This window comes from Caenorhabditis elegans, chromosome V (genome assembly GCF_000002985.6).
Source record: "Caenorhabditis elegans chromosome V".
Classification (NCBI taxonomy): Eukaryota; Metazoa; Nematoda; class Chromadorea; order Rhabditida; family Rhabditidae; genus Caenorhabditis; species Caenorhabditis elegans.
The window spans coordinates 9360261-9384149 of record NC_003283.11 but is presented as its reverse complement, the minus strand read 5'-3'; the positions used below and the strand labels follow the sequence as shown (position 1 = coordinate 9384149).

At 32.9% G+C, this 23889-nt stretch overlaps 7 protein-coding genes and 4 non-coding genes across 14 annotated transcripts; 8 read left to right on the top strand and 3 right to left on the bottom strand.

Moving 5' to 3' along the window:
• Positions 1–176: 176 nt before the first annotated feature.
• On the top strand, positions 177–319 carry E02C12.15. Its single transcript, NR_069185.1, has one exon. It is a non-coding gene; the product is annotated as an Unclassified non-coding RNA E02C12.15 (non-coding RNA).
• A 1517-nt stretch (positions 320–1836) lies between these two features.
• Positions 1837–4268, top strand: E02C12.12 (Protein kinase domain-containing protein). Its single transcript, NM_073031.5, has 5 exons — positions 1837–1950; positions 3284–3390; positions 3445–3531; positions 3580–3759; positions 3819–4268. Exons 2-5 carry the CDS (start codon positions 3319–3321, stop codon positions 4080–4082), a joined length of 603 nt encoding a protein of 200 aa, NP_505432.2. The 5' UTR covers positions 1837–1950; positions 3284–3318; the 3' UTR covers positions 4083–4268.
• E02C12.17 lies at positions 3917–4062 on the bottom strand. The gene has a single exon (NR_069184.1). It is a non-coding gene; the product is annotated as an Unclassified non-coding RNA E02C12.17 (non-coding RNA).
• Positions 4242–4715, top strand: E02C12.11 (CHK domain-containing protein; the record flags this gene model as incomplete). Its single annotated transcript, NM_073030.1, has 2 exons — positions 4242–4457; positions 4506–4715. 2 exons carry the CDS (start codon positions 4242–4244, stop codon positions 4713–4715), a joined length of 426 nt encoding a protein of 141 aa, NP_505431.1.
• Positions 4716–5740: 1025 nt separating this feature from the next.
• Positions 5741–7403, top strand: E02C12.10 (CHK kinase-like domain-containing protein). The gene is made up of 5 exons (NM_073029.4): positions 5741–5886; positions 5933–6019; positions 6066–6245; positions 6445–7080; positions 7129–7403. The coding sequence occupies exons 1-5, from the start codon at positions 5746–5748 to the stop codon at positions 7336–7338; spliced, it is 1254 nt and encodes a 417-aa protein (NP_505430.3). The 5' UTR covers positions 5741–5745; the 3' UTR covers positions 7339–7403.
• A 229-nt stretch (positions 7404–7632) lies between these two features.
• E02C12.19 (Protein kinase domain-containing protein) lies at positions 7633–8623 on the top strand (the record flags this gene model as incomplete). Its single annotated transcript, NM_001356725.1, has 3 exons — positions 7633–7773; positions 7822–8088; positions 8474–8623. 3 exons carry the CDS (start codon positions 7633–7635, stop codon positions 8621–8623), a joined length of 558 nt encoding a protein of 185 aa, NP_001343835.1.
• A 48-nt stretch (positions 8624–8671) lies between these two features.
• Positions 8672–10196, top strand: E02C12.9 (CHK kinase-like domain-containing protein; the record flags this gene model as incomplete). Its single annotated transcript, NM_001356724.1, has 5 exons — positions 8672–8812; positions 8857–8937; positions 9272–9820; positions 9866–9955; positions 9999–10196. The coding sequence occupies 5 exons, from the start codon at positions 8672–8674 to the stop codon at positions 10194–10196; spliced, it is 1059 nt and encodes a 352-aa protein (NP_001343650.1).
• On the bottom strand, positions 8679–8699 carry 21ur-14825. Its single transcript, NR_069183.1, has one exon.
• Positions 10197–10536: 340 nt separating the features above from the next.
• Positions 10537–12577, top strand: E02C12.8. 4 transcript variants are annotated; one of them, NM_001373072.1, is made up of 6 exons: positions 10537–10740; positions 10785–11206; positions 11316–11495; positions 11647–12092; positions 12138–12227; positions 12279–12554. In NM_001373072.1, the coding sequence occupies exons 1-2, from the start codon at positions 10600–10602 to the stop codon at positions 10875–10877; spliced, it is 234 nt and encodes a 77-aa protein (NP_001359964.1). In that variant the 5' UTR covers positions 10537–10599; the 3' UTR covers positions 10878–11206; positions 11316–11495; positions 11647–12092; positions 12138–12227; positions 12279–12554. The 4 variants fall into 4 exon arrangements, 2 of the variants coding, with proteins under 2 accessions (NP_001359964.1, NP_001379850.1); NR_131695.1 differs by having other exon boundaries at positions 10600–10740; positions 10785–10871; positions 11692–12092; positions 12279–12488; NR_131696.1 differs by having other exon boundaries at positions 10600–10740; positions 10785–10871; positions 12279–12488.
• anr-33 lies at positions 12216–12417 on the bottom strand. Its single transcript, NR_102050.1, has one exon.
• A 486-nt stretch (positions 12578–13063) lies between the features above and the next one.
• On the top strand, positions 13064–14673 carry E02C12.6 (CHK kinase-like domain-containing protein; the record flags this gene model as incomplete). Its single annotated transcript, NM_073025.4, has 6 exons — positions 13064–13204; positions 13273–13359; positions 13406–13585; positions 13632–14183; positions 14232–14321; positions 14392–14673. 6 exons carry the CDS (start codon positions 13064–13066, stop codon positions 14599–14601), a joined length of 1260 nt encoding a protein of 419 aa, NP_505426.2. The 3' UTR covers positions 14602–14673.
• Between the last annotated feature and the right edge of the window lie 9216 nt (positions 14674–23889).

The window sequence follows — 23889 nt, the reverse complement described above, 5'->3', positions numbered from 1 at the left end:
GAAAATAAGAAGCGATAAAAGTTCTAAATCGAGGTTACATGCGTTGATATATTCACTTGCGCCTATAAAAAAGAATTCGGGGCTAATTGTGATTTTATTGATGGACAAAGTTAAGCATTGGACAATATTAAAAGTTTTCGATCGCAAAAAACTATCGAAGCGAAAATAGAATTATAGGAAGAGCGCAAAACGGTTTTAAAATAGAAAAACGACGAGGTCGGCCAGAAAACTAAAACCGGAGGCGGCGGGTGGAAGATCAAAAAAGAATGCGCCTCGTGGAGTCAATTGCGAACACAAAAAATTCAGCAGAGCCTCTCTGGAAATAGTTCAAAATCTGAAGAGACTGAGATGCGTTCGGAGTGAACGGAGAGGGATGAGCTTATGTTTGTGTACCGAATAAGGAAAACGCTCAGAAAGGGTTGGAGAAGGCACCGGTGTTTGCCGCGAGCCGGTATTCTCGCTGGTTTGTATGCGCGCTCTCTGAAGAATATGAATGAATGACAATGTGTCTGCGTGTCTATGACTTTGATACTCTCTCTCTCTCCTCGTTTGCTAGGAAACTGTGCAGTTTGGGAACACAATAAAGAGCTGTAGAAGATGGTAAGAGCCGGTCTCACAGTACACATTGGTGGGAATCGAAAAGTGACCAGAAATGTGACTTGTTTTCTCGCAGTTGTTACAAAAAGTGAAAACTTTCGCACAAGTTTAACGTCCGTGACCGAATTCTTCCACGAGAGACAGACAACTAGTATTCGCTGATTGTAAGGAATATTATTTCAGAAAAATTGAAAGTGATTTTTTTCTTTCCCTTTTTTTTGGGGAAGAAATTCGTAAAAAAATCCGTAAAAAATTTGACGGTGTAGGAGAGTTGCACTCATCCCCCAAAAATACTATTCACTAACAAAAAGAACGGTTTCGAAAAGTATAGCAACAAAAAACGTAAAAACCACGTAAAGCAGTCGTATCTTCAAAAATTTTCCGTTTATTTACCTATTCGAACTGCTGTTATCAAGAATGATGAATCATCATTTTTGCGTGTGCTTCTCAGAGACTATTGACAGACCCTAAACGAACGTGACTAAGTGGATAGTAAAGGAGAAAATGTGCAGAAATTGCTTGGGTGAATGCACAAGGTCATGGAAAATTCAGAAAATGTAAAGAGCAAAACTTTAAAAGAAAATGACACTCTGGAAACTTTAAAAAATAACGGTAAAACGCCAGAAAACTACCAAAACAAGGAAAAATAAATCAATAAAACAGCCAACAAGGCCCAAAAACAAATCAATATTAGGTTTCAGTCAACGCTCACGTGCCACCTTGAAAAAAAACCGAAGAATGGCGAAATTGACCTAAAAATAGTGACAAATTTGATTTCGAAATATTTCGCGCCACGTCGCGAAATGCGCCAGCAAAAAAACGCGCCAACTTATTTCGCTTGCGCGAAACTTGTTTATTCGAAACTTGGCAGGTCTAGAAACGACAGTTCTGAACTGAACACAGAATTTGGGAAGAGAAAAACTATTTAAAAATGAGGAAGTTACCGTGAATTATTGAAAATTTAAGTTTTCCATAAAATTAAAACTCAAAAAGTGCAAAAGTCAAACATTTTACGCTACTTCTTTTTTTAGGGAAAATTTTTCGTTTTCGATTTTCAAACAAAATCCAAAAAACCGACTTCCTTGTACATCGAATTCAACATATATTGGTCTGAAGAAAAATGAAGTTTCCCATAAAAAAAGTTGACAAGATTCATTTCAAAGTGACATGAAGTTGGTCAATCTGACGAGAAGCCTGGTCAAACATAAAGTTCTTTCACTCCATCTTCATCGTCTTCTTTCATTCAATTTTTTGTTTCTCAAACAGAGTCAAATGACCCGAATACGGAGGGGTCAGACAAACGATTACGGGCGGTATGGACGGTAGCCACCTGGCATTTAGGAACAATTAAATGTATGTTCCGGCGAATAATAAAAACACTGAGCTCAACAGGTACTCTCTTACCTCTTTTTGGAAATTTCGCAACATTCCCTCTCTCTCTCTCTTTCTCTTTCCGGAGGCATTGTCAATTTAGAAATTTGGAAAACGAGTGTAGAAAGAGAAAGAATGACACAATTATTATTCATCTTCCGACAATTACTTCTATACCTTGACGGTCGTCTTTTTTCTTGTTCTACCCATATTCTAATCGACTTTATAATTACCAAATAAAAATGTTTATCCAATCGAAAGATGTACTAGAAAGAAATTAAAACTCCATAAAAATCATGAAGAATTTATTAAAATAAAAGAAGTTGGAAGTTGAGTTTGTTATAAATAGAATCAAAAGAGTTGGTACTTACCAGAATATTTCTGACTATGAGAATAATTTAAAATTGTTTATGTTCATTTGAAAACAATAAACAAAAAAAACATTTTGAAAAAAGTGTGATGAAGCCATTTAAATCTCACGATATTCAAAACGAACATGGTACATCGGTAGCAGAAGTGGGCATGCTTTTTCACAGTCAAGAAATTAAGAATAGCCATTTCAAAAACTCAAGAAAAAGTCAAGAAATCAAGAATCTTTCTCCGGCCAATATTTTTGAACGAAACGGAAAGAAACAGTTAAATTTATCAGCCTTAACTTGTTTTTTAACTTATATATTTTCGTCAAAACCGTTTTGAATCTTTTTGAATTTTTTTCTGCAATCCTCGTCCTTTCAACTGAAATTGGATTTCTGGTGTTCTTTAGTTATTATATTATGAAAATGACAAAACTAATAAATTAATTTTTCTGAAAAATAAGAAACCCAGTTTTACGGGCTAAATTTCGAGTTAAAAAATGTTTTGATTTCTTGAAACAATTTATCAAGAAATCAAGAAACAAGAATACTTGACAAAATGTCAAGAAATGCAAAAAAAAATCAAGAAATCAATCAATCAAGAATTCCTACCCCTGGTTTGTAGCCGGTGTATTCTCTTCACATGGTATTTTTAGGAAAATTCCTTAAACATCTGAACATTTTCGGATTTTTTAGACTTCAATAGCTGAAAGTCAGAGTTCTTCAGAAATTTACAGAGCCTTTGGCCAGCACTCATTTTCAGATTTGTGGTTTGCGTAGTGAATGTACCATGAAAAGATAAAATATTTCCAATAAACGTGTTCATAAACGCTATCAGTTTAAATTTAAAAAAAAAGCATGGTCGATCTGTCAGTATAAAAAGAGAGCATGGTTGTACCACATTCTACTCTCATTCTGAACTTAAAAAATGTCACTCCACGAGGCAGCTGATGGTATTCTAGAAACTCATGTCACTTGGAAAGATATTGAAGAAGCAATGCAACTTTCTTTTGGAACGTATGCAACGTTTGGAGATAATATGAAAGCGACAAATATTAGTGACTTGAAAGTGAGTTTTGTAAAAGTAACTCTTGTTGTCTCTGGTCTAACATAAGCATTTCAGGGATTTCAATCAATAATCGCTTTGATTGAACCCGATTGGATTGACGTTGAAAAGGGAAAAGATCTTCCGAAGAAGTTTGCAGTGAAGGTTCGATTATTCAATCTCCACTAACTTTTTTCAGAATAATAATTTCAGATATCCACACAATTGGCTCTTGCTGTTCTTTCAAAAATCATGAAACTCGGGGGTGAGAATGGATTCAGTGAAGAAAAGCTGAATGAACTTGGGAAACTTATTAGAGATGGACATAATCGTGAAGTTGCTACTTATAAACTTCTTGAGAAAATGAATCATCCGGACATTCCATATACAAAGGTATGTCTGAGAAACATAAAATGCTCTGCGGTTTTTATAATAATTAGTAATTTTTGAAGGTCTATGGACTCAAAGGATATTCTGATGCAAATGATTTGAAGGGTTTCATGATTATGGAATTTATTCCAAATGTTCGTTCAATTCCAATGTATGAAGCAATTCTAGCAGATGACCTCATTTCTCTTGTTCGTGGAATTGCCACTTTTGCAGCACTTGGGGAAACTTTATCAGAAGAAGAAAAAGCTTTTGCCGGAGGACCTGAATACCTAGAATCGATGTTTGAAGAAGTATTCACTGATGAACAACTTGAAAGAATATATTAATCTCTTCGTATATCGTTTGGAGCTGAATATCCAGATATTGTTGAAGAAGCAATTGGAATTTTTATTCTTTATAAAAAATCAGTGAGCAAGTACACAAAAATATCAGAGTTACTGGGATTCAAATTAGTATTGAACCATGGGGATCTATGGCAATCGAACATGTTACATTGCTTGGATGAGTTTGGAAATTTGAAATTGAAAGCAATAATTGATTGGCAAGGAGTATCAACATTACCTCCTGGATTAGATCTTTCAAGACTTTTGATGGGATGTCTCAGTGCACATGAAAGACGAGAGAGAGGTCTGGAAATGTTGAAATTATACCATGAAACATTCAATCAAGTTCTTGGAAAAGAACTGTTTTCATTCCAAGAAGTATGCAAATTATACTTATTTTGAGGTAATAATAATTTAAATTTTCAGTTACAAGACTCATATAATCTTTACTATCCAATGATGGCTATGGCACTTCTTCCACTTGTATCTTCCCTTGCTGAAAATTCCCAAGTTTCAGAAGTAGAAAAAGCTCAAATTAGATTCAAGACAGAGACGAAACTAGTTGCAATGATGGAAGATCTCATCGAGGTTCATGAATACAATTTGAAACATTTCCCCGAGATTTTGAAGGGTTAACATTTTTTTGTTTTCTAATAAACTTTTTTTGTTTTCTAATAAACTGTGTTTGGAGCTGGAAAATCAGCTCGTGAGATAAGAATATGAAATTTCAAATTTCAGTTACCGTATTTCCTCTATTAGTCTTGCACCCCTACGGATCAATCGAAAATTAGTCTTGCAGCCTCTATTATTATTGCAATCTCTAATAGTCTTGCACATTTTTTTGCTAGATCAGCAATATTTTGTGGAAAATTCGTCATTTTTTTTGGCTAAATTAAACTTAAAAGTATTCAAATAATTGAAAAAATAATAGACAAATATGTATTTTGTATGATTTAGGCTGTCTCAAGTCAAGTTTTTGACGAGAAATAGTATATTTTACAAAGCTTTTGAATCTTTGAAAATTAGTCTTGCAGCCACTAATAGTCTTGCAGTCTCTATTAGTCTTGCACCCATACGGGCCGATTGGAAATTAGTCTTGCATGCAAGACTAATAGAGGAAATACGGTAATAATAACATTGCAGCAGATTGAAATTATTTCTGAAATACCACATCGCCAGTTCTGAAAAGTTATTTTATTCCTTGTTCCTGTTTTGAGTGATAATACTTCTTATAGTTAGCAACAGTACGCTAGTTTCGAAATTATATGTTCTACTCCCTCTGAAACATATAACAAAGAAAAACTGGCAAAAAAAGTAACTTAACTTTGATTGGCAGACTGTTTTCGGGCCTCCAGGCTGGTGCACTAACAAGGAAAGTAATTAATTCTAGACTCGTCTAGTCTCGGACTTCAAATCTAGGCGTATGCCAGTCTGTAGTAGTCTGTAGTTTATGTAGTATTTACCTCCTTTAACATCACAAAAATTAATTTAAAGTATGTGATTTTCGTAGTTAATTTCAATATCAAAGTACGAGTCAAACAATCAAAACGTGCTCACGTTCCAAGTTATCAGTGTCGGACACGGAAGAGAAAGTATGGTATGTGCCTGTAAAAATGAAATAAAAAGACAACACTTTCAACTGTACCATTCAGAGTTAAAATTAACAATGTCGCTCTACGAAGCAGCTGATGGTATTTTGGAGACTCATGTTACGTGGAAAGATGTTGAAGAAGCTATGCAAATCTCATTAGGAACAAAGGCAAAGTTTGGAGAAAACAAGAAATCGACGAATATCAGTGATTTAAAAGTAAGTTTCTCGCTGCTAATCTAAACACAAATTCGAAATTTTTCAGGGTTTCATGTCAAAAATAGCTATGATTGAACCTCATTGGGTTGGAGTTGAAAATGACAAGGTTCTTCCAAATAAGTTTACTGTAAAAGTGAGAAACATGAATATGCGCCTTGCCTAATTAAATTTTGATTCAGATATCTTCTCAATTAGCATTTGCAGTTCTTTCAAAAACTATGAAGTTTGGTGGAGTTGATGGATTTGATGAGGAAAAACTGAAAACTTTCGGAAATGTTACAAGAGAATGCCATAATCGTGAAGTTGCTGCATACAAAATGTTGATAAAGTTTAATAATTCGGATATTCCATTCACGAAGGTTTGTTTTTTTTGTAGTATTGCATGTAAGACTAGTTTTCACTGGTCCGTAAATGATCTAGACTCTTAGAGGTTTGAACATTAATAGAGAAAATACGGTATTTATGCAATACGGATCTGACATGAACTCTATAGAGTTGTTGTATCGAGATTCTAACAGTAAACAATTTTTTAATTTTAAGCGATTATTTCCGTTTCAGGTTTATCATTTGAAACCATTTGACGATGCAAATGATTTGAAGGGATTTATGATTATGGAATTTATTCCAAATGTTCATTCAATTCCAATGTATGAAGCAATTCCAGCCGATGACCTCATTTCACTTGTTCGTGGAATTGCCACTTTTGCAGCACTTGGGGAAACGTCAGAAGGAGATAAAACTTCTGCCGGAGGACCGGAGTTCATAGATATGATGTTCGAAGAAGTATTGAGCATGGATCAGATTGAAGGTCATTTTGATTCTTTGCGAATTTTGTATGGATCAGAACATTTGAATACTGTTGAAACATCGATTACCATTCTTCGCCAATATAGAATGATAACGAAAAAGTATACAAAAATATCAGAGTTACTGGGATTCAAATTAGTATTGAACCATGGGGATCTATGGCAATCGAACATGTTACATTGCTTGGATGAGTTTGGAAATTTGAAATTGAAAGCAATAATTGATTGGCAAGGAGTATCAACATTACCTCCTGGATTAGATCTTTCAAGACTTTTGATGGGATGTCTCAGTGCACATGAAAGACGAGAGAGAGGTCTGGAAATGTTGAAATTATACCATGAAACATTCAATCAAGTTCTTGGAAAAGAACTGTTTTCATTCCAAGAAGTATGCAAATTATACTTATTTTGAGGTAATAATAATTTAAATTTTCAGTTACAAGACTCATATAATCTTTACTATCCAATGATGGCTATGCTACTTCTTCCGATTGTTTCATCTTTCCTGGACAATTCACCAATTTCGGAGGTCGAAAAATCTCAAGCTAGAATAAAAAATCAAAAAAACATGATTGCAATGATGGAAGATCTAATTGAAGTTCATGATTATAATATGAAAAACCATCCAGATTTTTTGAAATTGTGAATTAAATTTGCTGATCTTTATATTTGCTTTCAATTGTACTTTTCCATTAAAGTAAACTGTAAGATAATTGCTGTCATTTTAACGAAACGTACGTATATGTATTTGGACAGTATACTGAAGTCTGTACGAGCTGACAATTCAGTGCGTACATATGTACCGAAAATTGATAGATTGTGTCATGTACGTAAGCTGTCTGTAACAAAATGTGATTTTTGAAACAGTAATGTACAAAGAAACAGCTTAAATAAGGAAATTATTATCAAGGAACATCATTTTTTAATTAACAAATTCAGAATGGCTCTTTATGAATTTTCTGATGGAATTCTCAAAACTCATGTGACTCGTGAAAATGTTGAGGAAACGTTACAGAAGACGTTCAATACAGAAGCTAAATTTGGAGATAACAAAAATGCAATAAATATCAGTAATATGAAGGTGAGAAAAACTTTATGCATATATTCAAGATACAAATTTCAATCTTAGGGGTATATGCCAATAAATGCTTTGATTGAAGTTGATTGGGTAAACAAAGAAGAAGACAGACAGCTTCCAAGCAGATTTGCTGTAAAAATTTCAACTCAAGTACCTCTTTTGGAACTGTCAAAAATTATCAAGTTTTCTGGTGAAAATGGATTTGGAGAGGATAAACTGAAGAGACTTGGGAAGACAACAAGGGAGTTCCATAATCGAGAAGTTGACTCTTATAAACTTCTGATGAGATATAATCATCCGAATATTCCATACACAAAAGTAGGATTTGTTTTGAAATTTGGTGACTTTGAGGGTAAGAGGCAAATGCCAAACGATCGGTAAACTGATAATAAGAAATTTTTCGGCTCGCCATTTGCCAAAAATCACTTTGCCAAAGTATTTAGTGGGTTATTAAAAGTACATTTTCTGAAAAATTTTTCTCTTAATTCAGATTGTTTGCAGGATTCTTTTATTTTTGTTTTGCTTTTTAAAATTTAAACACTCAGTTCAAATTTGAAGAGTATATATTTTTATTTTAAAAATTCCAACAAAAAAATTATAAAAATAAATCGTTTTCCATCAAACTATATGTATAATAGGAATATTTAAAAATGCAGATTCTAGAACAATGAATTATCTTACAAAATTCAAAACTATATTCCAGGTATACGGTTTTAAAAAGTTTGATGACGATAACGACTTGAAAGGATTTTTGATTGTCGATTATGTGGAAAATGGACATGTGATTTGTACTAGTGCAGCCGAGGAGAAACTACACTTCAAGGGAGAAACTACACTTCGATGGCAAGTATAAAATGAAAGAAATTTGATCGTGCGCTTTCCCCGTAATTTCGACCGGACAATGGCTTTATACGAACCTTCGATTGGCATTCTGGAAACATATGTTACGTGGAATGATGTCGAAAAGATGATGCAGAAAAAATTTGAAACAAAAGCCAAATTTGGAGAGGATAAGAATGCAACAAATATCAGTGAAATGAAGGTACCATTTTCCATAATTACAAATCAACAAAAGCCTAATTTTAGGGGTACATGTCAATTATTGCATTGATCAATGCAGATTGGGTAGATGTTGAGAAAGGAAAAAATGTGCCATCAAAATTTGCTGTTAAAATTTCAACTTTATTGCCTCTCGTTGCTCTTTCCAAATTTATGAAAATAGGGGGAGCGAATGGATTTGGAGAGAAGAAGCTCAAAGAACTTGAAAAGACAATGAGATAATTCCATAATCGGGAAGTGGATACCTACAAAATATTGAAGAAATTCAATCATTCTGATATCCCATACACAAAGGTAATTTTGAAAGTAGTTTTTACATCAATTTTTCTCAAAACAAAAATGATTGTAAAACTCAAATGAAAAAAAAATAGCAATGGGACTGTTTTAAAGTCACGAAATGCAAATCAAAATAGTGAAAAAAACTTTAAAACAAATTTTTTAGGTTTACGGCCTAAAAAAATTCATCGACGAAAACGACATGAAAGGATTTTTGATTGTCGATTTTGTTTCCAATGCACATGATGTCGGGATGTATCTTTCTATCCCAGCAGATGAACTGATTCCTCTCGTTCGTGGAATTTCCACTTTCTCAGCTCTCGGAGAAAAACTATCAGATAATGAAAAAAAGTTTGCCGGTGGTTCAGATTTCCTTGAACGTATGTTCAGTCAACTATTCAATAGTTCGAGTCTCCAGAAACATTTCCAAGGAATGTATTCTGTTTTTGAAAAAGAAAAATATTATCAAGTGGATGGATTAATCGAAACCTTTGTCGTCTATCAAAAACTCTTGAAGAAGTATACCAAAATTTCTGAGCTATTGGGATTCAAGTCAGTTCTTAATCATGGAGACTTGTGGCAATCAAATATGATTCATTCAATGGAGAATAATGGAAAATTAAAGTTGGAAGCAATAATTGATTGGCAAAGTACTGTTATTTTGCCACCTGGATTAGATACAGCAGAACTTATTGTGGGATGTTTATCAGCTGAAGTGAGGAACCATAGATAACCTGAAATAGAATTAAGATTTGTTTAGGATCGCCGTGAAAAAGGGCATGATCTGTTGCTTCTATACCACAAAACGTTCATTAATGTTTTTGGATCAGAAGTGTTCTCCTTCGAAGAGGTAAGATCTAACAGCTGCACCATTGAACTAGTTTGTTTTTTAGCTGCAAGATTCCTACAATTTATATTTTCCAATGGCAGCAATTTTAATTGTTCCTGGAATGATATCATTCATGACAAATACGCAAATCACTGAGGCTGAAAGAATTCATTCGATGTCAAAAATCACAGCAATTGTGGAAGACACTTTGAAGATTCACAAACAAAACTTGAAACGCTTTCCTGATTTTATGCAAATTTAATTTAATTTGATTTTTTTTATTTTAAAATATTGGTTTTTCAACAAATAATTTTCATTGATAATATTATAAAACTCATTTGACTATCAAATTATTATATTAAAAAAACACTTCCCGCTTTTTACTTTTGTCTTTGCTCGTCTCCTTTTTCACTATCCATTCCGAAGCAAATCGATGAGATGAAATCAACTTCATAAGCGATTTTTGAGATTTATAAAACTACAGTGTTATTATGAAACATTACGCAAAAAACGTTATCGGCAAGCATTTGGTGATGTGTGTCACGAAACGGTAAAACTTTATTGATAACTTATCAAAAAGTCTTGAAGTCACATTTTTAAGCGAAGTTTATATTTTCTGACAAGCATATAAGAGACGTTCTTGCATTCAACTTTATTAATTTGAAATGTCGCTTTACGAACCTGCCGATGGAATTCTTGAAACCCATGTGACATGGGAAGACGTCGAGAAGGACCTTCAACAAAGTCTTGGAACGCGAGCTACATTTGGAGAAAATAAGAGAGCGACAAATATCAGCGATTTGAAAGTAAGTCAGGGATAAATTTGTTTAGAAAACTGGTTGTGTTGTAGGGTTTCATGTCAAGAATCGCCTGCCTTGAACCTGATTGGCAAAACATTGAGGAAGGAAAGGAACTTCCATCAAAATTTGCGTTGAAGGTATGACTTCCTTGAACTTGCTAAACATTAAATTTTGGAGGAAATTGTTCTCTATATTTGGAAAATGAAGTTCCTGACTAGAAAACCGGGCAAAAGTACATACACACAACACACAGGATACAATTGTATTAACTAGATCGAGAGATAAATAAATCATCATTAAATAATTTAAATCGGAGCTAGTCGAAAAATCTAACTTGATTGGCGCTCGGATTGAAGGTAGATGGAACGACCTCTCAATACTGTTTGCTGGAATCTCGAAAACTGTTTCCTATCGCAACTAGCTCACACTTCAGGAACAATGAGTTGACGCATAAAGTTCCAAAGTTGTTTGGGTGAGGACACCAGAATGAAATTTTGAAAAGTACAACTACTCATAAACCTTCTAACTCTATAAACTCTATTACCCAATAATAAATTACCCCTGAAATCCAAATTTTTCAGATAAGCTCTCAGCTGGCTCTTGTTGCTTTATCGAAAATCATGAATTTTGAAGAAGGTGCCGGATTTTCTGAAGAAAAATTGAAGAAGTTTTCGAGTTTAACAAAAGAATGTCATAATAGAGAGGTCGACGCATATAAGGTTTTGATGAAATTCAATCATCCCGATATTCCATACACCAAGGTTTAATCAATATACTCATATCTTCAACAATTATACAGTTTTTAGGTATATTGCTTGAAATAATTTGATAACGAATTCGATTTGAAAGGATATATGATTATTGATTTTGTTCCAAATATTCAAACAGTTGAAATGTACAAATCAATTTCAGCAGATACAATTATTCCGATAATAAGAGGAGTTGCCACATTTTCAGCTCTCGGGGAACGTCTTTCCAAAGAAGATCAACATTTTGTTATGGGACCAACCTACCTGGAAATGATTTTTGAAGATTTTTTCAATGATGTTGAACTGAAAAAGAAATTCGATACACTTCGGACTACATTTGAAGAAACGGAAAATCAAGAAAAAGTTGAAAAGCTAATTACAGTTTTTGAACACTATAAGTCATTGGTGAAAAAGTATACAAACATTTCCGATATTTTGGGTGTTAAACTTGTACTCAATCATGGAGACTTGTCGCAACCAAACGTACTTTTTTCACTGGATCCACAGAATAAACTGAAATTAGAAGCAATTATTGACTGGCAGTGTGTTTCTAGAATGCCTCCTGGTCTGGATACTGCTAGATTATTGTTAGGATGTCTATCCGGACAGGTCAGTCAATTATTTTTGCTGAAAATCCAATAATTTTTATTCCAGGAGCGCCGTGAACGAGGAACTGAACTTTTGAAGGTGTATCATGAAACATATACCAGCGTATTTGGTGAAGAATTATTCACGTTTCAAGAAGTTTATATCTTCAATAGTTTTGTTAAAAATTCAAATTTAAAATAATTACAGCTTCAAGAACTTTTCAATCTGTTTGCTCCAATGATGGCTATGATGCTTCTACCTGTTATGCCCTCTTCCATCCAAAGTGCAATTATTCCAGAAGAAGATAAAGTGAGTGCCTTGAAGGAGGTCAAAACAAAGATGATTGCAATGATGGAAGATATACTGGAAATTCACGACAATAATTTGAATCATTTTTCTGATTTCATGAAGATTTAATTCCAATTTATTCTGTTCAATTGTTTAAATGACCAAAACAATGGGCTAGAATGACGTTTCATTAAATGAAGTTTTAATGTTTCCTAAATTTGACTGTATTGAAGTTCGTGGCAACATACTGCAGAAAGAAATCAGATTACCATATTTATTCTTTTTTTTATAGTTTTTTCGCTGAATCAGAATAAATCAAATGAACAAAATTCAAAAACTATAGTTTTATGTGGACTTTATAAAAAAGACATAGGACTCCCGAAGAAGGCGCAAAGAAAACGAGTGAAAGGCTCCTTCGTCACATATTTTTTTTTTACAAATGGAGCTTGAAATTAAAAACAAAGCAGAAATTATCAATCAAACTAAAATTATCATAGTCGGTTTTTTTATTTTAGTTAAAATTAATTATGCCAAAAGATTGAAAAATTTATGATTTACAAGTTTCTGGTAAAGTGCCTCTATACACGTGTATCAAAAGAGGTAACATGATAAGAAGACGAGTATTAAAGACACACTTTGCGGATGGGGTTTGTGATTTCTGGCTAGTATAAAATGAACGGAATATGTAAATTCTTTAACTTACAATGTCGCTTTACGAGCCTGCCAACGGGATTCTTGAAACCCATGTAACATGGGAAGATGTCGAGAAAGATCTTCAGAATAGTCTCGGCACTAAAGCTACTTTTGGAGAGAATAAGACCGCAAGCAACATCAGTGATTTGAAAGTAAGTTTATAGTTTATTTTATAAGAAGCCGAGTTTTACCATCATTTATTAGATATGCTTTGTTATAGGGTTTTATGTCAAGAATTGCTTGCGTCGAACCCGATTGGCAGAATGTAGAGGATGGAAAGAAGCTTCCAGTAAGGTTTGCTCTCAAGGTAATTGATTGATCTAACAATGTTATATTTCTCTGTTTTCAAACAGATTAGCTCACAATTGGCTCTTGTAGCTCTATCAAAGATGTTGAACTTTGGAGGAGGCAACGGATTTACTGAGGAAAAATTGAAGAAATTCTCCAAATTGACAAGAAAGAGCCACAATATTGAAGTTGAGACCTATAAAGTTTTAACAAAATTCAATCATCCTGATATTCCGTACACAAAAGTATAGTTGAATGTCTGATACAAAAATAATAATCACTTGATTTTAGGTTTACTCTTTGAAACCTTTCAATGGTGAAGATGATTTGAAGGGATATTTGATTACTGATTTCATTCCGAATGTTCACGTCATTGAGGCGTATAAGTCAATTCCAGCAGATAATATAGCTGCAACAATTCGCGGAATCGCCACTTTTTCTGCACTTGCCGAACATCTCGAAAGAGAAGAACAGAAGAGTTTCATGAGTACTGATTTTTTGGAGCTACTATTCGAAGACTTCTTCACTGATGCAGAGCTGTCTAAGAAATTTGAGGCTCTTAAAACTAAATTTGAAGGTCAACAACACGCAGAAAAAGTGTCGAAGCTTATTAAAGTGTTTGCACATTATAAGGCGTTGGTGAAAAAATATACCAATATCTCGGACCTTCTAGGTCTGAAACCCGTATTTATTCATGGAGATTTATGGCAATCAAATATTATGTTTACACTCGATAATAGTAAAAAGTTGAAATTAGAGGCGATTATTGATTGGCAAAGTGTTTCACGAATTCCACCTGGGATCGATTTATCGAGAATAATGTTGGGATGTTTATCTGCACAGGTTAGTTAGGTTAAATAAGATGAATATACTAGTAAAGCGTGTATTCAGGAACGTCGTGAAAGAGGAACAGAACTATTGAAACTCTATCATGAAACCTATGCGAAGGTTTTTGGGAAAGAACTATTTACGTTCCAAGAGGTTTGATTGTATTAACTATAGTTAATACATGTGTGTATGTATACATACTTGCTGCAACTTCAAATTTCAGCTTCAAGACTCCTATAACCTATATGCTCCAATGATGGCTATGCTGATTCTTCCGAGTTTATCTTCTTTCCTCGATTCAGCACAAATTTCAAAAGAAGAAAAAGCTGCAGCTGCAGAAGAAGTTAATTTGAAGGAGGTTGCTATGATTGAAGACATTTTGGACATTCATGAGAGTAACTTGAAGAAATTCTCATCTTTCATGGAAATTTAAAATGCTTTATTTATAGTTTTTAGAGTGGCTTTTAAATTGTCAAATAAATTCTAAATCAAAACTGAAAAGGCATTTGCTTCTTTTTGAGTTTCTGGGGGATAAATACATTTAACGGAAAAAGAAAAAATTACAGGCTGCGCCATGAGTATGGTAACACGTTCGCGGCTCTATAGCTTCCCGTGTGGAGAGAGTTATTACCTCAATTTGTACAAGTTTTGTTCTCCATAAAATACTGACCAGATTAACGTTTTGAATTTTTAAAATATCCCCATCCGCATCGCTGCAGGCCTTCAGAACTTTTGAGATCACGATCTTGATGGCACGCAAGAAGGCATTCTGCGGGAGTTCTACATTTTTTTCGACGAATCCATCAAGTTTCTTACAAGTTTTTATAGTTCAAAGAATGCTCTTGGTCTAGAGATTCTTTAAGAACAAAAATTCAAAAAATTTCTGTCATGGTATTTTTTTAATGGAATGTGGCAGTAGAATGAAACAGTCGCCAGAAAGATGGATGTGAGCGGCGGCAGCAGTATGTAGAAAAATTCATTTTAGTACTTTTCGGCACGTTTTGACCTGACTTCCCAGAATTTTGATAGAAAATTAAGCTTAGATGATTTTGTGGGTCGTTACGCCTCGTGAAACCAAAAAAAACTGAGAAAAATTTCGCAAAGTTGAATTCATGAAACATTTAAAGGTTCTTGCTAGGCGCCAGTGTCGACACAGAAAATTTTTATATGCTACAAAAACAGTCAAAACCGCTTTTTCACTTCTTTAACTTTAAATTTAACATAAAAATAAAACATCTGAAAATTATTGGCGAGCGTGGGAGGTGCATTTGTGTTGGAAGTGCCGCGTGCCAAAACAGCGTTTCGGCGAAAGGGTTTGTCAGATTGCCGAGGCGATTAAGATCGCACCTTATGAGGAAACATTACAAATTTTAGGTCAAATTGAAGGAAATTTATCCAGCTATCAGAATTCGATAGAAAAATGTACGTATGACGTGGCAGTCGCGCGAAAAGCTCATGTAAAAGAGCGCATCTCGTGTTACCCTACTTTTGGCGCACCCTGTATAATGGTCATTGCCATCTTTATGTATGAAAAAATTTACTATTTTGAAATTAAGAAACTTGCATCAACTTATTATTCTCTTTTGCAGAATAATTTTTCAGCTAACCAATGAAATGTCATAAACAAGAAAAGTGAAATCTCCTTTTATCTGTTTTTTAGTTTTTTCGGGCGTACCTGTTCACACCCGAGAATTCGCTGAAGCCCAGAAACTCCCAGGGCCAACACATCAGGCAAAGACTGTCATCGTTGTCATCAAAACGTGCATAGTCTTCCATTACAATCTCTATTATCAAACTTACTGAAAACCAGTTTTAAAAATCGATACTTTTAAAGTGAAGCGATTGCAAGATAATAACTCAATAAAACAACTTTTTCGTACTTGTGTATTATAAAAAAAACATTTTCTGAAATCGAGAGGTCCCAAGGACGCTGCAGGCCACCATTTTGCAAACAAAAAAAGTTTTTTCCGCTTTTTACCAATTTTAAACAAAATCAAATAAATCATTCTTGTCCATGAACTAACTTAAATTAAAATTTAAAAAAAAACAACAACATTTTCTCAATTTAACAGGTCATAACATAATTATACTTTCTCAATTTAACTAATCATTTCTGCACGAGTACAACACCTACCCACGGATAAGCACAAAGTCTAAAAAATACAAATATCAATTGAAAATCAAATGGCAAGTAGCCTAAAATTTATTTGCCACAATAAATTCTGTCATAAATATGAGAAAGAGGAATTCCAGTTGAAGAGACCTTTTCTTAATAATTATAGCCTGTTACTCACGTGATTGTCTGATAAGTTTTGAGAGTTATACTTCTTCAGATTCTTTTTTTCAATCAAAAAATATAACGAGATCATGTGTTTCAATGTGCACATATAACCTAAACTCTTAATTGTTTTAATGTTCCAGTTTTTACTAAGTTCAAGATTGTCTCTTTGCCACACTTTTAATTTGAATATAGACCCGTACATCGTTTTTATTTTGAACGATTTTCGTAATGCGTGAACCCTTGGTTTACGAAAAATGATATGAAACACAGGTTTACAACTCGAAAATCTGCCAATTTCTGTGTTGGGAGACTTTGCCAATGTTCTAAACGCATCTTTTTTATACTAGTTCCCTATACTACAATTGACAAAAGTTCTTTTTGAAAAATTCTCTATCTGTTGCTGATGTGTCTGAAGTTTACCTGATGAATCTAAGAACTACACAGAATATATACTTTTAATCAGTGAGTTCAAGTTTTTTCTCTTCCTCTTTCATCCATTTCCACTTCGATGATTTTTCATGTGACAAAAAGAGAAATTTTAATAAAAATGAAATAATTCAAATGATTCATCCCATTATCTCTTGAACACGTGGGAACAGGAGTTGTCATATTCAGATAATGAAATTCTCCACCCTCTTTCGTTTAAATAATCTTCGATCAACTCTTGCTCAAAACACACGTTTTGCAATCTTCCGGGAACCAATTTCCCACGTTTTACCTATTCTTGTGATGTATACATGTATTTTTAATATTCTCATCCCAAGCTATGCACATTCTCCAGAAGCCCGCTGATCTTTTGAGCGTCACAAGTAAACTTCCCCACAAGAGGTGGTGCTTGTTCTCAATACACATATATTGTTATCAAACACAGCTAAGAAAGTGAGAGCATGTCGATGAAGTTACCATGACGACCGTTATGATTTACCTGCTTTTTTTCGTTTCGAGTCGTCTTGCTTTGCCAACCTTCTATTGGCTCAGCTCTTTCTAGCCTCCCAAGCCGTCATTCTCATATTGCGACACTTTTTGAAATCTAATCATTTTCTTTCGGTTCACAGCTTTCTCTTAGATCCTGTTAATACATACAAGATTGGCTGTTTTCGTCATAGATTTACATTGAAGATTTATATTATAAGATTGGAATGTTTAAGGTTTTTTGCTGTTATTCCTTCACTTACTGTTTCAGACAGTTGATACCGAAAATTGAAAAGCAGACATTTTGAAAGTCCATGTTACGCAAGCTCTAAACCCCTGATCATATGATTTGACAATAACAACTGGTAATGATGTAGACATGACGAATGAAATTCACTAATTATAAGTCACAAGTAGCATAACAAGAAAAAAGTTCCGTTTTTTACTTAACCAGATTTGATTCATGAACAAATTCTCCTGTTTTTACGATCAGATAGATGGGTTTTAAAACCTGAATCATAATTATTATTCATATAAACCTTTTCTTTTTGAAAATTAATATGATTAGGGGTATTTCAAAAGAAAATAATTTTCATGTCTTATAGTCATGCAAAAACTTTATCATTTTTATTATTTCCAACTGCTGATGTTTTCGAAACAAACCTTTCTAGAAATACCCTAACGGTAAATACGGCAGAATTGCTTTTTAGAAAACTTAGCTATTAAGTCTAGAGAATATTATTATCTCCTTCGTGCCCAAATTTATACAAGAATATATTTTTCGAGTAGATTTCAACTCCAAAATAGAGATAGTAGAACTAATCATGATAATTTTATATGTACATTCGTCACTGTAACTTTTTTAATTGTCTGGGTTTCTGCACTGTGAACTTGATGTCTCACAACTTGTCAGAGGACACTTATCGTGATCAAAAATCAGACACGGTGCCGGCGTCACGAAAATGTCATCGCCTCAAGGATCCTGATCGACACAAATTAACAAGGCACACGGGATATCAGAGTGTACCCTCTTGGTTTGATCTTACGGGGAATAGAATTTAGGGATCAGAAGAATTATAGAAGTTTGAAGAAGGGAGGATATATTATCATCAAAAACAAAGTTTTTAAAAAGTTGTTGATCGGAATAAATACCAAGCGTTATGCTTCATTGAAGTTATTCCAAAAACACCATAAGGTAAATTCCTTTATTGAGAAATATGTTGATTTTTCATTTACCTATTCCTTACTTATCTCTTTGGTTTTTTTTTGATCTGTGAATGAATACAAATCCCAATCTTTATCTTTTTTTACCTTCTTTATTTCTTCTTGACTCATTTTCTAGACAGATGCTACCAAGTCTCTTGATTTTGTGGTTTAATCAGTTATGCACATTTTTCACTACCAACTTTGCATTTTTATTTGAGATGTATGAGTTCTGAGAACACCAGATTAATTTTAATATCTACCACAACTCTGAAAAGGTTGTCCCATCATTTTCCAGATTAAGAAATTATTTTTTAGAACGACGCTTGATCTCGTAGTTTCTTTTGTACCTGAAAACGTTTTTCCCACTTGAAGAATAGAAAAATGCACGTAGTAAATTGAATTTTTGTGAGATATAATCTAGCAATATTATTTTGTTATGTGTTGTTTTTCTCATGGTTATAATAAAATTTTTAACTTTTCCTCGCGAAATTAATTCTGAAAACTTATGGTAATTTTTTGAGCTATAAATTACAGAAAGTCTACCAAGAAATCATAAATGTTCTTGGGAATTTTGGAATAGGAATAATAAATTCTGTCAAGTATAAATCAAATATCAAAGGTCTTGGCAAAGAAAGTTCTCGTATGATTTCATTCAATTTCTAATTTTTCACACAGGATTTTTTCCCAGCTCTGAATAAAAAACGTAAAGTTAATCAAAATGTGAATTCTGAACAAAATTTTATGATTTTTAATACAGTAAAACTTTATAGACTAGCTACAAGTAATGTTTGATTTAGATTCGTTTCGGCAACGTTAAAGCACCTGGCTACATCACATTTGTAAGCTACAGAACGGCAAATCAATTTGAGCATTGTTTCTAATTGTAAGAAAAATTATATTAAAAATACTTATGTACTTAAGACTTAAGAAAAATACTTAAGACAGTTACGAATTCAAAAAAAAAAGCTCTCAAATCATGCTCTCAAACTCGTCCCAATTTGCGTATATGGCTATAGACATATCGTTTCTGTTTTCGGTTGCTCACGTTATCACCTCGATTGCTCAATATGTGTCTGTTTTGATTACTTGTTTCATGTGATTACATTCATTCTGTTAGTGAACCACATAATTATCTTGGGAAAATGAAAGTTATTAAATCAGAATGACAACTTTGAACTATCAATATTAATAAATTTGATCAAAAAACCCCACTCATTCCAGCGTCGTCTCTCCCCAGCTGGAATAGTGTCAATTCAAGAATTTTTCTTATTTAAAGTGTTTTAATCTTTGATCCGTCATTCATTCCCATATTTAATCATCTTCTGAAACATTCTAGAATTTTCGAATACCACGTAATCTCATCGTTACTGCTCATTGAAGCAATATGTCTTGAAACTGAACAAAATGATCTTTTTTCAGCTCTTGTGACGTCACTGACATTGATTTTTCCCCATTTAATTTTATTTCTCTGTCTTTTCTTATTTGTAATAAGTTTCTAGACTAGGCTGTTTTCTAGAAAAGCGTGCGAATCTAATTAAAAACCCAAAATTTTTTGTCTGGAGTTGGAATGATTTCAAATTTTTTTTTTGGAAAAATTGATCGAAATTTCTTTTGAAAAAATATTTGATTTTAATGATTTTTAAAGTCCAACTTGTAGCATAAAATGAATATTTTACTTTTATACCCTCTATCGCCTTTCAGAAAGAAATTAATGTCTAGGATGTAGTTAGTTGCACTTGTTCTATTGATACTCCAAGAAACGAATTGGTTCAAGTATATTCAAAAGCTTATAGAATGATCAACTGAGGGTATATTTTAGTTTGAAAAATGCATGTAGTGTAAAAGTACAATGTAATGCGATCATTCAAACCAGAAATATTCATATGAGTCAACGTTTTGAAATACTTGTTATGTCTGTTATTAAATGGTTCAATAGATTTTTGGTTCTTCCATATTTTTAATTAGAATAGGAAGTTGATTATTTTAATTAACATTTAAATTTTCCGAACTTTTTAATTTTCAAGTTTCTAAAGCATTCATCCTCAAAGTTCCAAGATAAAAGAAACTGGCACGTTTTTAACAGCCAATTTTCCTTTTTTGAATACGAGAGATGCTGGAAGCCCGTGTTTACATGAGGAGCAGTACCAAATTCAAATAACTTTTTTTTCGAAAATGATTAGTTTCAGACTTATATTTTCATCAATGATAGTCTGCAATCTTCTAGTTCATATCTGTATGAAAAGTACATTTAATAAGGCTGATTCAGTTTAGATATCAAAAACAGCTGATCCAATATTTTGACGCCATATTCAAAAGTTTATGCTTCCTGTATACATATTAACACTCTTCTTGAATTTCATTGATTCTTAATCTTTTGCTCTAAAGTATGCATATCCATTGTTTGATCAAATGTTCTCAAGTAATCTTGTTGATTGAACTCTTTGATTTTTTTTGATTAAAAGGGAAAATAATGAAAAATTGATTTTATAGAAGTTGAAGTAAATCTGAAATCACTCAACTTTTTAGGTGGAAAATTAATTATTTCAGTTTCCTATAACCTTTATCAAAAATTCAGCAGTCAAGAAGTTTCTGCATGGCGCGTGAACTTACGAAATTTTAATTTCAAAGATCTATTGAATATGTAGTTGTCTCCAACTATTCAATTTTTCAACGTTAATCTAAATTTCCAATATTAATTGTTTGAAATTCATTCTTTGATTATTTTTCTTCACTTCGTAATTCTGATGAAACTTTTCATTAGATTCTTATTGAAAATTGCATAAGATCTACGAAGAAAGTAATATCAATTGGCATTCTAGCAGGATTTCAATCCCACACATTATTATGTCAGGAACCCTTTAATTTCCTTTCTGACTTCTTTTTATCCATCTCGAAAACGTTTCCTTTGCCTTTTTCTATTAATTGTTTGAATTTATTTTTGTTACATCGTTTATCGGGATTTCTTATTTTTAAGGTATAATTTGATTTCTTTTTTGAGCATGTCTTAAATAAAATAAGTTAGTATTTACAAGTCTATATCAATACTTTATTTATAACATTTTCTTTTTACCTCATTAATTCAATTGAATAATAACAATGCAATGCGGAACAAATTAGAAAAGAAAAGTTGATTTCAATCAAACAAAAAATCAGGCTCCCCTAGTATATGTGATAATAAAAATAAAATAATTCATACTTGCTGGTTGTCCGTGGAGATATGCCTACAACTTATAATTAGCCACGATTTACTATTGAGGAAACAATTTTTTAATTTTTCTCTCATTTTTTAAAGTTTATTTTATGAACTTTCAAGAAAGCTTGTATGTCTAGCTTGATTTTTAAAAAAAATTAAAATTTTTAAAGAGTACATTCATTTGAAAACAATCAATAACATCTGATCTTATCTTATTGTTACCATTTTCTGTGTTTTTCAATCGAAATTTTTTGTATTTATGATAAATATTCCTTGAATTTGGAATCACTTTGCAAAAAATAATTGTAACTCTCTCAAATATCAAATGAATCCAGGAATACTCTTCTACTTGCTTAAAAGAGGTTACAACCAACTCGTCTTGCACCATTTTAATCCAGTACAGGTTAATCCTGTTTCACATTTGAAAGTTTCTGGTTAGTCTGGAATTGCTTTGTAAGATTAATTTCAATCTCATACCGAATTCTATTTCTAGCTATCTTCCAGATGTTCCTATGACGCTTCATTCAAGAAAAAACTGATAGAATACATTTCTTGCTGTATTCTTTGTATCCTTGTTTCATAGTCCTTGCCTTTTTTAATCCCTCATTGTATTCCACATAGGTATTGTGACTGTGTGACGTAAACAGAAATTGCTCTAACTCTTTTCTCACCAATATTTTTATTCTCTTTCATACACTCACACACACGCACCGGTGAGCTCTCACTTCACTGATTTGCACCTGTTATTTTCCGATGACAACGACACCATGCGCCCATGATTTTCAGAATTATGTGTAGCTGAAGGGAGCCATTTTTAACCAATTTCGTTGTTATTTCATTTTTTGTGATTTGATTTTTACGATATTCTTATGGCGGTTGAGAAAAAGAAAATTTAAATTTGGTGGCAAGTAAATGGGTTTTTAGATTTATTCATTTGAACTCAAATAGATAAAATTAATGAAAATGCTGACAAATACAAATTCATAATCAATGTGTGTTAGTTTTGAAATTTGTGAAAAACATAGTTGTCAAGGATATTTGTAAACTTTCTAACAAACTTTTCCGTCGAGTTGTATAATCCCTGGCAGATGATTTTTTTTTTGTAAAACCCCATCAAAATTACTTGCAAACTTAGAAATTTGGGGAAATACATGTGATTTCCCCCGAAGACATTTGATTTGGGACACATTGCGAAAACTCACGTAAATACTAACTTTTTCGTTGTTTTTTTTAAGAAACAAAACAGTTTTTAGAACTTCCTTACAAGTATTTATTCTAGTTGTCTAAAAACATTTTTTTGAAAAACAAAACTTTTTTTGTTATTTTGAAAAGTTTCAATATCTAATTACCCAGTGGAGACTAGAAAATTCATCATTAAAATAAGTCATGTTCATCTTTTTTAAAGTAATATTTAAGTATTTTTCAAATTTTGAATTTTATCAATAAATATCGATCACAAACCTCATTTTTGCATTTCTAAAAGTTAGCGTTTCTAAAAGTAAATGCCGTGGGATATTAAGAATCTTAACACTCTCGCCAACTACAGCTCTATCCTTCCTTGACTACTAAACTAGAACTTTCCGTCACTTGACGCCTCCTGAAATTTTATTTTGCAAATAGATGTTTGCACTTTTCGTACTGACCACTCTGACCTCAATGATCGTAGACGAGGTGATTTCTGATATTATATGTTCATATTGAGAAACTTGGTTCAATGTTCAATTACAATTTTTAGAATCTAACTAATTAGACAAATTTGAAATTTCCCAATCGCACAGATTTTGGTGGGTTGTATCAACCGTTGTAATTTTCACTACAAAAATCAATTTTAATACTCGTATTGATTGTGGACCCTCAAATACTCCTGGAAACATTATGCATTCATTTTGAGTCTATTTTTGTATGCTTCTTTTTTATGTCTAAGCATTCGTCGACATTTGAAATATGCGTGAAATAATTTTCCAGTGGAACTAGAGCTGGGGGGCTTCCTATTGATTTTTGATTGATTTTTGAAAAAGACTTTCGACCACGAATATCAATAAAATAATCTAAGTTTCCGGGAAGATCTGAAACATCAAAAAGAAACGACTGGAACTATTCCATCGAACAATAGTCTATCTTTCGTTCAT

Coding starts and splice junctions, on each gene's coding strand:
- E02C12.10 (NM_073029.4), top strand. CDS start 5,746: ATGTCGCTCTACGAAGCAGCTGATGGTATTTTGGAGACTCATGTTACG. Junction 6,020..6,065: donor CAAATAAGTTTACTGTAAAA/GTGAGAAACATG, acceptor ATTTTGATTCAG/ATATCTTCTCAATTAGCATT. Junction 6,246..6,444: donor CGGATATTCCATTCACGAAG/GTTTGTTTTTTT, acceptor TTTCCGTTTCAG/GTTTATCATTTGAAACCATT.
- E02C12.8 (NM_001392574.1), top strand. CDS start 10,600: ATGTCGCTTTACGAACCTGCCGATGGAATTCTTGAAACCCATGTGACA. Junction 10,741..10,784: donor CAAATATCAGCGATTTGAAA/GTAAGTCAGGGA, acceptor GTTGTGTTGTAG/GGTTTCATGTCAAGAATCGC. Junction 10,872..11,315: donor CATCAAAATTTGCGTTGAAG/GTATGACTTCCT, acceptor CAAATTTTTCAG/ATAAGCTCTCAGCTGGCTCT.
- E02C12.12 (NM_073031.5), top strand. CDS start 3,319: ATGCAACTTTCTTTTGGAACGTATGCAACGTTTGGAGATAATATGAAA. Junction 3,391..3,444: donor CAAATATTAGTGACTTGAAA/GTGAGTTTTGTA, acceptor TAAGCATTTCAG/GGATTTCAATCAATAATCGC. Junction 3,760..3,818: donor CGGACATTCCATATACAAAG/GTATGTCTGAGA, acceptor TAATTTTTGAAG/GTCTATGGACTCAAAGGATA.